General features: G+C 62.3%; 1 protein-coding gene across 3 annotated transcripts in view; it reads right to left on the reverse strand.

Moving 5' to 3' along the window:
- Positions 1–6967, reverse strand: part of LOC117643744 (homeobox protein homothorax) — a 135841-nt gene extending 128874 nt beyond the window's left edge. For all 3 annotated transcript variants that reach the window (XM_034382813.1, XM_034382814.1, XM_034382812.1), the window contains exon 1: positions 6257–6967. In XM_034382813.1, the coding sequence (XP_034238704.1) occupies positions 6257–6271 (15 nt within the window). In that variant the 5' untranslated portion in view covers positions 6272–6967. The remainder of the gene's footprint in view (positions 1–6256) is intronic.
- Positions 6968–11717: the final 4750 nt, after the last annotated feature.

The following is an 11717-nucleotide window of genomic DNA, read 5'->3' on the forward strand; positions in this document are numbered from 1 at the left end:
GTCGGTCAGCCGTCAGTCACTCACAGCCGATACGCGGCCGGGCGCACAGCGCTCCGTCTCTCTCGCACTCGCGGGCCGTGCCGGCGTGCCGCGGGCGTGCGAGAGAGACGGAGCGACAGAGTGCCGCCAGCGACAGGACGAAAACACTGCGGCCCTTTTGCCTGGCGGCACACTGTGGGCCGGTCCACTCGGCCAGTGTGGCAGCGCGTGCGCCGCAATCACGCGGCAATGAATGGCGGGAAAAGGCGGCAGCCCACGGCGGGACTCGAACCCGGGACGGCACCCGTCAGTGGACCCGTCAGTGGACCCGTCCACGACAATGCACGCGCCCGAGGCTACTTGTTCTGGCCGCGTCGGCCCGGCCGGCTGGCCCATCACCACACAACTACACGCTCCCGCTCGCCACAAAGACCGGCATAAATAAAACAAGTGCCAAATTCAAGGGCAAAAAGGTACCACGGCGGGCCGGGCCGGGCGGCGCTGCTACCACACATTAAAATGCGGGCTGTGACCCACGGACCACGCACGGCGTGCACGGCGTGGAGCACGGCGTGGAGGGGGAGGGGAGGACCACGGTGCACGAGCACGTCCGGCGAACGTGCCGTGTCTCGTGATTTTTACGCCCATTCGGCCCTAATTTATTCCACGAGCGTGTGAGATGCCTTAAATCCATAACTGGGTGCGAACGCACTGCCGGCAGGCAGGCGCCTGGCGGTGCCGGACAACGCGGCCGGTGCTTTCCACACAAACGGACCGGCAGCGAGTGGAGAAATGGCCACGAAAAGTGAATTCAGACTTTAGACGACTCAAGCCTAGAGCTCTACACGTCTCCGCGCAGACCCTGGCCTACTTTCCACCCTCGCCGGTGCACGTTTCAAGATTCCGCTCATCGCAGGCTGCGTTCAATGGGGCCTGCTGCTGTGGCTTTGGGCCTCAGGCCGGTGTGACGCCTCCACTGTACAGTAGCGGGGAATCAAACAGGAGAAACCGCCTCAACCGCCATCTTAAAATCATATACTTTAGAAATTCAATAAGGCGTCACCGACGGGACCCCCCCACACACACAGACACACACAGGCCGCTGCCGCATCGCCATTTTCAAGCCGACCGGTGTAGGACAGCATCGCAGGGCTCACCAGCAGGAACAGCATGTCTCCGGCTTGTTTGGGTGCGTGTATGAAACAGTGCACCTTATAAGCCGATGCAACCATGAATAATGCAGAGGGAGCGAGAGGGAAGCAACGCCGCGAGCGGCGCGAGCAACAGAGACGGCGTCTATCTAGTTCAGACTGACCGCGCACTGCGCGCACCGCGCCCGCCGACTACTACATACGTATAAGTGCATTTATTTGCCATTTGTATAAACATGTCAACACGCCGCCGCCGGTTTCGGTTTTTGCTGCTTAGCGCGTCTCATCGCCAGCACGGCCAGCACGGCCGGCACCGCCGGCCGCTCGGAGACTTGACTGGAAAATATCCAATCCGTCGCGCGAAACGTGACACTCGCAACAAAAACAACAACAAAACGCTCGCGACGATAAAATCCCAATTAAAGCCGGGCTTCCCCCCTTCCCGCCTCCCCGGCGGCCCCCGCTGCGTATCTCACACGAGCACAAGATGTCGCTTGTTGCTGTCGGAGGCAGCGGCTGCGCCTCCCCAGGCCCGCCAGCCCCGCGCCCCGGGGCCCGGAGGACGACGAAGACCCCGTCTTTTCCGCGTCGGCCGGTCGACACCCGATCCGGAGGGTGTTGAGTTTCGCGGTGCGGTTGGCGGGCATGGCCGGAGCACGGCGTGGCGCGGCACGGCACGGCGTGGCACGGCAGGGCCGGAGCATCGCGTCGCCGGGTAGGGCCCCACCGCCCCGTTGGCGTTCCCGTTCCGCGCTAAGTTTAGTTAAACCCAGATGGTCAACTGGCTCGGTGAGGCTGCCAACGATATCGGGTGTCCTCCGCGCTGCAGTCGGCGCACGGAGGCGTCGCGCGCGGACGACGAGGAGGCCGACGCCGTCCTCGACACGTCCTCGACGTCGAACCTTTGACCTCAAGCGCGAACACGTCACCGGCGAGGCCGGCGCCTCGGACAGGTTGCCGAAAAAAAGGCCAGTCGCGACAACAACGTGACGCCCTCAGCCTCCCGGCCCGCTTTTGCGTGGCTGAGTCGTTTTTCGCAGTGGCGGCACGGAGACGCGCAGCGCGCAGCCAGGTCTCTCCGATCGACCGGCACTTGCGCCATTACTATTAACGGGGAGTGCATTCAGGTCTCCGCGGCATCGCCGTCGACAAGACGCGGAGACGCGACGGCCGACGAGCAAAACAACAAGTCGCGACTCCGCGGTTCGCAGCCAGTCCGCAGGCCGCGGACAGAAGCCGCGCCACAATAAGATTGGAGGCGCGACAATTTACTGCTCGCCGTCGTAAATGCAAAACCCGCGAGCGAGAGAGAAAGACGGTCCAAAGTGTCGCCATTTCACGCGAGTTTCTCGCACCGCCCGGCCATTCCGCACGGCACTCTGTCTCCCTCGCACCCACGCGGGGCACGCGGGACGCCCTGCGAGTGCGAGAGAGACAGCGACACAGCGCACAATCGGCGCGTATCGCCGCCAACGCGCGGCGCCCGGCCAACAGCAACACGGAATCGGAGCGACGCGGGAATTTGAGGCCACTTCGCGTCGCACCGAGTCGTCGGCCTGGCGACGGACACCCAGAGCCAATCCAGCGCCACACAGCGAGCCGCCGTCTTGAGACTCTCGCCGAGCGCAGCGGTCCCCAAACGACCCTCAAATCAGGGGCATGATGGCACCAATGGATCGCCGGTCGAACGAGGAAGCTATTGCTACCTCCTCGAGTTCGATTCGAGTCCAATCTGAACGTAACCGCGCTCCCAGGGAATCCAGTGCAGTGTAAAACAGGCCTTCCGCCCCACTGTGCCCCGCGCCACGAACATTCCCCCGAATCCAGAACGCCGAGGTGCGCGGTTAGAATGCGCGGGCCGAACGCCGCCGGGGCCACCCCAGGCACGCACGAGGGCCTCGGTGAGGCCCCGCCGGGGGCGCGTTGTGGGGCGCGCAAGCGAATAGTGCACCTTCTCGGCGGCGTTCCCCTCGCCGACCTGAATTTGTAACGAATCCGCGCCGCGGCGGTAAAGACACTAAAGACACGGAAGGGGCCGCAGGGGCGCCGCGCCGCGTTTCGCAGTGGAGCGGAAAGTAAAACACTTGGCGGCCGTTTCACAAAACAGCGAGCATTTCGATTAGCCTCGCGCCCTGCCGCCCTGCCCTCCAGCGGCCTCGTCGTCGGCGTGCCCCGCGAGGACGGCGACGACGAGTCTGGTGCACGCCGCCGGCTGATTCCGAAGCCTCGTCACTCTGTCGCCGTCGCGCACCTGCGGCGACCCGTAGGGGTGCGAGAGAGACAGAGCGACGACCAAACAATTGTGAGGAATCGGTCGGTAGGCGAGCCAGACACACCAGACACTGGGATCGACGGCCAAGACGAGACGGCCCGATCGGCCGCATGACTTGCGGGAAGTCCTCGAAGAAGCGGCGGAGCGCGGCGGAGCGGGCCTCTACAAATTTGATGATGTCCGACAATTAGACCGATAAACTGCATCTCCCGAGGGACGTCCGTCGGTCCGCTCCAACGCGCGCGGAATTTGATCCCGTTTGTAAATTAGGCCGAATCGCTTTGGCCGCGAAGCTCGCGAAGCGCCGTGAGTTGGGAGCCTTCCATCTCGTAAGCCAGAGTAACAAGCGTGCGCGGTAAACGTTCGGATACACAATTGAGCACGGCCGCTTCGCGCACAATTTACAGCTCGGCAGGAACCAAAATAACCGTACAATGAGCAAATTAACGCGCTTGAAATTGTTGACAGTGCCGCGCGCACGGCTTTTCAAAGCTCGGGCGATTGTCACTCTGCGCGTACGAAGACGTGCGGCGCTCCAAATTCGGGAAACTCGTCAAACTCGGCCACAGCCCTTCACATTTTTCCTTTTCCAGCCCCGCGGCCGACTCGGCCGACCCCAGATCGCACGGCGCGATCAGCGCGCCCTACTTCTACACTGTAACCTCGCGTGCCGGGTGCAGAGTGCCGAGGGCGGCCGGCTCGGCCCGCCTTTAGGCCCGCCGCGCCGAAGACGCCGGTCGAACCGATTTCTTAATAAACAAAAACACGGCAAAATGTCGAGTTTTAAATTTTTCTCAAATGCACAATAAAAAGGGCTTCCCCTGGTGCGCGCGCGTAATCTGATGCATCAATTACAATATTCAACGCGGCCGAAATTCGGTCCCTCTGCGCGCCGCAAAGCGGCAGCCCGAGCCTCGGCCGGCCGGCGTGCGTGCGTGCGTGTTGCGTGCGTGCCGGTGTCGGGTGTCGGCCGTGCCGGCGCATCAAACTGGTATTTACGCAAATGTATAGTGTAGGGGCATCACGTGCGACCACAACGGCCCTTTTTTACCCTCACTTTTTCACTCGAGAAATACCAAAACGCGACACCGCACTTGCACGCGACGCCGCATCGCGCCGCGCGCCGGGATTTTGGGAAATGCCGGTCTTGGTTTCGCCTTTTGCCACTTTGCACGACTAATTTGCGCACGGACCGCGCGGCCGACGCACACACACACGCACACGCCGTGAGAAAAGTCTGCACACGTTTTCAAGTCTTCCCGCGCGTCCGCCGCACACGCGCACCACGCATTCCGCGCCACTTCGGCCACTTCGGCACGGGTGCCGGGAACGCACTTCACTATTGTCTTGCTAAAATCCGTTCACAGTGCGGTGGCGGTGGTGGTGACGGCGGTGGCGGTGACGGCGGTGGCGGCGTCGGCGGGCTCCTCGAGGACGTCGTCGCGGCGCTGGACGGCGTCGCGGCGGACGACAGCGCCTGCTGCATTATTCCGGTTCGGCCGTCTCGTTGTTAAAATTGTCGTCACACCCCGCGGCCCTGCGGCCCTGCGGCCCCACTGTATTCCCGATGTGTCGCTCGGCCCGCGGTTCGCTTAGTGGCTCAAATACATATGCATGCCTATTAGGCCGCGACACACGGGGCGCGCCGTTCGAATACTAAAAAGTGATAGCTTTCATAGAGGACGACGGCGACCCCCTGCGGCGGTCAGCTGATCACGCCGAAAGTGCCTCCTCATGGCTTTTAAAACAGCGCCTCGAGTGCCTGCACTGTGAGCCTGACGTGTGTTTGCCCCGTCGAGTGTTGCCCGTGGACCCTTCTTATTTGCCGAGGGTACTCGTCGATACCCCGCGCTGGCCCGCGCGCGCCGTGCCTAAGGCTTGGGGGTCCCTGGCGCGCGGGGTATCGTTGTGCCCGTGCCGTCCGCCCCCGCGTGAGGCATGTTGATGGCGGCGGCCTCCAGCCCTTCATTTCTCTCATTGATGCGACAACGCCAAAACAAGGCGTGCCGGCCGGCGAGGCGAAGCAGCGCGAAGCGAAGGCGTCGCGGCCGTCGCCACCAGCGCGCCGGTAGGCTGCGCGATGCTCTCATTCTCATTTCCATTTTTCGTTTTTCGTTTTCGGCGTGACGCGGAATGTTAGGTCGGCCAGATTCCCCGGCCGCAGCCAGGCAGCGCATCCCCTGCTGCCTGCCTCCCCTGGCGGCCGGCAACGCCAGCCTGCAGCCAGCCAGCCTGCAGCCAGCCAGCCCGCCCCGAGGCTGGGGGACGAGGGACAATACCTGGATGGAAAGGTACGGCACGGCTCGGCTCGGCACCGGCCCACTGCCTCGGCTGGACTCGGCTCGGCTCGGCACGAATCGCCTCTACCTGCCCGGCCTGCTGCCCGGCATGGCATTGCCCGGCCACGGAGGCCTTTTCGACGACTATACATGTACCCCTTGATTGTTCCCGCTGCGCTGCGTGTGCTGTGCTCCTCTCCTCTTCGCCGGAATCCAACGGGACGAAAGCGCTAAGAATCTCAAACTGATTTTCCCCGACCCAAAGATGTCCCACATAAGGCTATAATTCACTTGGACTCCACTGTCTCCTCACACCAGCCTCGTCCCACCCCTCACTGCTGTCCAACCCCCGGAATGAAAATCTAGACAAATTCCCACTGCCGCCATCGGCAGACTTGACCTAACCTTCCCACCCGGCGATCTGCCCGCTCAAAATATTTATTTTTTCGTGTCGTCAGGATTGTCATGTCGTTGTCAGCGTCCGTCCGTCCGCACAGCTGGGGTGGTGGCGGGGTTGCCTATCCACAGTGACAACCCGCGAGCCCGAACGCCGGTCTGCCGGCTCGGACACTCACCCTGGGCTGTGCCATGTGATTTTTAGATCCAGCCGCGGAAAACTCCGCGTGCTGGGACACCGCGCCGCAAGAGATTTTCAAAGGCTTAAGCCCGAAGGCCGCTTCTGGAGGAATCCTGTGCCCTCGGGTGAGGAGCACTGTGTCGAGGAAGGGAGTGGCTGTGCCCGCGTGGGGCGAAGCCAGGCGATGCACTATCACTTGCGCTGCACTGACACCTCACTGAGTAGGCCTGACATGGCGCGTAATCACTGATTCACTTTGATTTTTGCACTATTTCGTTGTCGATTGCACACAGATTCCCGGCCGACAGACGCACTATGTTGCACTTGAAATCACTTCTCGGTGACAACGCTCTTGAAATCACTGCACTGTCATCACCATCACACAACTACTACACTAGTCACAGCACTAAATATTTGGTCGGGGCGGAGGTTGCTTCCGTTGCGGTGTATTCCAGTGGAGGTCGCGACGGCACTTTGTGGCACTGTCAGACTGCCGTCAGACTGCCGCAACGCCCGGGCGTTGCCAGAACGCGGCGCTCGCGACGCTCGCGACGCGACACAGGGTTTTGGTACGGGTCCTAGCCGATCCCTGGCGATCGTTGCCCTGCGAGGTGAAGATGGCGTAGCGCGAACGAACCGACGACCGTCCGGGACGATCCAGGACCGACCCTGCGCACGCCGCAGTTGTCTACCAACTGTCAATCACCGACCGGCTGCCGCAGCCGACGGAGGGGTGGGGGTAGCCCGGCGAGCCTCGGCGCGGCGAGGCGGCGGGGAGGGCCGGCCCCGGGGAAGGGGGGAGGCGCGGGCCGCGGGGCTGCGAGGCGCGGGGAGGGAGACTCGTGGAGGGGGAAGGCGGGCAGGCAGGCAGGCAGGCCGGGCGCGCCGTTCTTCACTGCGCAACTCACCCCGCCCCCTTACTCTGACTGAAGCCTGCCTGCCAGGCTCGGCGAGCAGCTCGGCCAGCGCTCCTGGCGGCGGTTCACGCAAACTTGCGAGGCAGGACGACGACGACACGGCGACGCGTGGTGCCAGTCGAGCCTACTCGGCTCCACGGCCTCACAGACCCGCAGCGCGCTCTATCGATCAACGCGGGCATCTCTCACGCCAATTAATGCATCGCTATTCGGCGCCGTTTTCGTTCTGATGGCGATCCTTTTCTGGCGCGAGATAGCGAGATTGCGGGCGAGACGACGTGCGGCCGCGGCATGGCCGGGGCCAGCCACCCGGCACGCCACTGGCACGCCCCGGGCCGGCCGCCCTGCTCGCTTCATAAAACGCGCCGGTTGTTGTCCAGGTCGGGGAAAACAAATGTGGCCGGGCTCTATAAATCGTGGCCCAGTGGCTCGGAGAGGCTCCGAGCTCCACCCGGCGCGCTGTCCGTCTCACTCCGTCTGATGAATCAGCGGTCCTTCCTCCTCCCCGCCCACTGAGCGGGTCCTTCGCACCTTCAAGCCCTTTCAGAAGTGCCAACACACGGCAGCGGAAAAAATAATAAATAAACTGTCTACTTTGACGAGGATTCGAACCCACGACGGCCGTTTTACAAAACCCCGCGTGTTCTGCGACGCCGTTTATCGCGACAAGCGCGGTTCGATCATAATTTCGCTCATGAACCTCTAATCTACCGCTCCCCTTCTCGATGACGTTTTCCCCCCGTTTTTCTGCCGCTCTGCTTTGACAGCGATAAAACAAGGTTTTACGCTGCCGTGTGGCAAGTAGCACGACGTCCCGGGAAACGGCCGTTTGATGGAGTGTTGAGACACACACACACATACACACACACACTCACAGACACTCGCATGGGCGGCAAGATTAATGGCAAAATCAAAGGGCGTCATTGGACAGAGGCTGGGCGTCATCCTGGCCCGGCAGCGACCCGGCAGGCCATCCCAGGGGACCAGTTTGTCGCCCCGACGGCTCTGTATGCACGTTCCCGAGGTTTGCACGGAAATGGCGACAGCTACACGCAATTCGCATAAAGTAACTCGCACTCGAAATTCGATTGCCGAGCGTTCGTCTCCAGCGAGCGGCAAGCGTGGGGCCAGCCGTTTTCGAGATACGGGCCTCCCAAGCCCAGTCCGCGCGGCGGCGGTCAAATGCGCCTCGGCCGCGACGTCGGCGGCCGACGGGCGCGTGCCCCGGCAGTGCCTAGGCCAGGTTCGCGGTCCGTCTGTTGGATAACCATAAATTAAGTGGCTCCTCATTACCGCTTGCCGACGTCTAGACGGCCTGCACAGTGTGCCGTGCCTGCTGCACCGCCGGCGAAATGAAGTCCTGCATTGACACCAACAACCTGTCCGACAAGCGGCCCAAGCGGGGCGGGCGCAGGGAAGGGGCAGCGGGGCCTAGCGGGCCGTGCCGCCGCGCCGCCACGCGCTATGAATCTCACAAACCCATTTCGCACTTTCCGTTTCAGTGAATGCGCATTAAGAAGCGCTTAACAGACATGATGCTGCGCATGAAATATGAGAAGGCGGCGCGTCGCCCCGTTCGCCGCCGCGCCACGCCGTCTACAATGCCCGCCTCTATCGCCGTCTCGCTCGCGCGCCGTAATTGTCAACCTGTCACGTGCGCACTTTTTCATACCGGCCGAGGAGCAGAGAGCACCCATCGACCAGAAAATTGGGCCGACAGTGTGGTCGCTCTGTCTCTCTCGCACCGCAACGGGAGGCCCGGTGAGTGCGAGAGAGACAGAGCGAGTTCGGAAGCAGCCTGCAGAGGCCCCGAGGCGTGCGGTGCTTTATCTCTCTCTCTCTCCAGATATCGGATCAGTCTTTGCAGCCACAGCAGCCACGGCCACCACGACCTGTCAGCAGCGCCTCTCGCCCGACGTCGCCCGACCGCCGCAAAACGGCAGGAAGGCTAAGAAGTGCACCGGCTGACAAAGGAGCGGCACCTTTTCAGCGAGGCCTGGCGTGGCCTGGCACCACCTGACACCATTCAACAGGTGCAATAATAACAGATAAATCGCTGCTTACTGCACTATAAACTACCGGTCCAGAGTGGCGATGGTAAATCGCCCCCGAAATCAGTCTTGTGAGGTGTCATTGACGCGCCGCGGCCCGTGCCGATGACATAAGTGGGAGGGGGAGGGCGTGGCGGGGTGGGGTGGGGTGGGGCGGGGCGGGGGACACTGCAACTCGGCGCGTGATGTATGGCGGGGTGGAGATCATAATTACACCTTCCGCGTCTCGGTCTCGGCAGTCTCGGCCTCCGAGGCCGTGCTCTTGCCTGCCTGACACCGCCTGACACCCGCCGCCAGTCCCTCCCACCCAAACAGCGTCATCAGCGGATATAACAAGTGGACAGGACTTTTTCGCATCGCCTGGCCGACCGGCCCGCCCTCACGCGCCTTCCTGACTGCAGCGCCACTGCAGTCCGCACTTGGCGGGTCGATATCTCGAAAACGGCGGGCCTTACAAGCGCTGCACTTAAGATAAAAAAGTCTAGAAATCGATTTTTAAACTCAAGTCATTCTTTGCACTAAGCATGTAACGCTCACCGTTTTCGAGATATCGCCACGTGATTGTTTGTTGACAAGTTTCTCCTTTCTCGCACACATGGCACAGCTGCGCCGACGTTGCTCGAAATTTCGTGTTGACAGCGCCGTGCTTTCCTCGTTTCTCACAAAGTGTAGGCGCTCCGCTTCTTTTTCGGAAGGAGACATCCTTTTTTGTTCGGCCGTGTGAGATTTTCGTCCTGACCGCCTGTCTGTTCGTGCGTCTGCTCATTTTGCTGTCGGCCAGAGGACGCACCGGAGGCAGAAGGACAAAGATAACAAGTGGCGACCATGATAGCGTGGGAAGCACGGTGGGCGCATGTCTCTCTCGGTACCGGAAGGGCGCTAGACTCTTACAGTGCCTCATCGTGCTCTGGTTATAAAGCGTGAGGATTCGCTTGGCCGTGTAAATCCGTTTATAGCGCGCTCGGATGTTAAGTGCTGTCGTCGCGCGCTCTTATTGCACATTAAATACGCGCCGTGTAATTGTTTTACGGCCCACATGGCGCTGCAGCGCTTGCAGCGCCGCGGCGGAAGGCCGAACTAGAACCAAACCGCACGCAATACGCTGAGTGACGCAGGTCGCGTGGCCGCCGCTCCCTCGAACCCTTCGGCAAGCCTCGTGCACACTGCAAGGCACTGCAAGGCCGAAGGGGCTTTAGCAGGGCGGCGAGTCAAGAAAGGATTACATACAAGGGCGGCCACTGGCAAGTGGCGGTAGCACTGCCCAGGGCCTCTTGAGGGTCTTCGTGACGCCGGCACGCTCTGCGCCGCCCCCGCGCAAGACTCTCTCTCTCCTTCAAGCGTCCTTCGGTCCTTGGGTCCTCGGTCCGTGCGCTGCGAGTCGCTGCGACGCGCTGCGCGGGACGGGACAAGCGGAGCACGCTTCTTGATGGATGTCGGAGCTGTCAAAGGAATTCTCCGGCCACGCCAGGGCTGCGCCAGGGCTACGCGGACTCGTGCGGGACCCGGCCGGCGGGGCCGAGGCGGCCACCAGTGAATGGGTTATGACTGCCCCCCCCCCCCCGCCACGACGCACTACAAAGTGAGATGTTTCGGTGGCGGTTTTTGTTGTTCATCTGTAACGCAAGGCGTGTAAAAAGTCTCGCTTAGTCACTCGGCTGCAAAACGGGGCCGGAAAGTGCGTCACGAAACGGCCAATGGGACGTGACGTCAGTGGGGTCGAAATGACTCTGACTCGTCGAAACTTTGACCCAGGACTCCTAAATAGTTTGCTCAAAATGGTATCAAAATGACAACATTCTGCGTGTTACTGATGTTTTTATTGGGGGGTAGCGTTAAGTTAGCGGTGTCGAAGTGTGAGAAGGCTTCTTGATCCCCCGCACGTGGAGCAAAGTGATTCCCGTTCAGTGTTTGACTCGGGCAAGCAGGGTGAGGCGCGCTGTTCGCAGGATCACTTTTATCTGTCTTCTTCCCCGTGAAGAGAGAGGAAGAAGCCGCCGCCAACTTTCTGGCCGAGTTGGCGTTCAACTCGCAGTTTTCGGGGCGCGTTCAAATGGCCGGGCCGGCTTCTCCAGGCAGGCAGGCAACCCGGTGGGCCGCGCACCTGCACACCGCTGCGGCCGGCCTCGGCCAGAGACCCGGCCGGCTCGCCTCGCCGGCTCGGCGGCAGTGGCGCGGCGGACGGGCAGCGCACTCTCGCGGCGGAACGGGCAACCCAAGACGGCGGGAAGCTCGCGGACCGACATGACGAACGGGCGGCGGCGACCAATGGCGGCAGCGCGGGGCGTGGCCTCGGCCTCGGCTCGGCCGGCTTCGGGTGCCGCTCGGCTCGCCCGAACGGAGCCGAGCGCGCGCCGAAGTGCGGCGCGGCGGGTGGGGGCGCCGCCGGCGGCGGCAAGGCGGGAAGGCGAGGCGGCCACAGCCCTTCCCTTCCCTGCGTAAGCCTTACGCACGCCCTGCGGCTGCGCCCTGCGTCGCGACTTCCCTCCAGCCC

Source organism: Thrips palmi, unplaced genomic scaffold (genome assembly GCF_012932325.1).
Source record: "Thrips palmi isolate BJ-2018 unplaced genomic scaffold, TpBJ-2018v1 HiC_scaffold_17, whole genome shotgun sequence".
In the NCBI taxonomy this organism is placed as follows: Eukaryota; Metazoa; Arthropoda; class Insecta; order Thysanoptera; family Thripidae; genus Thrips; species Thrips palmi.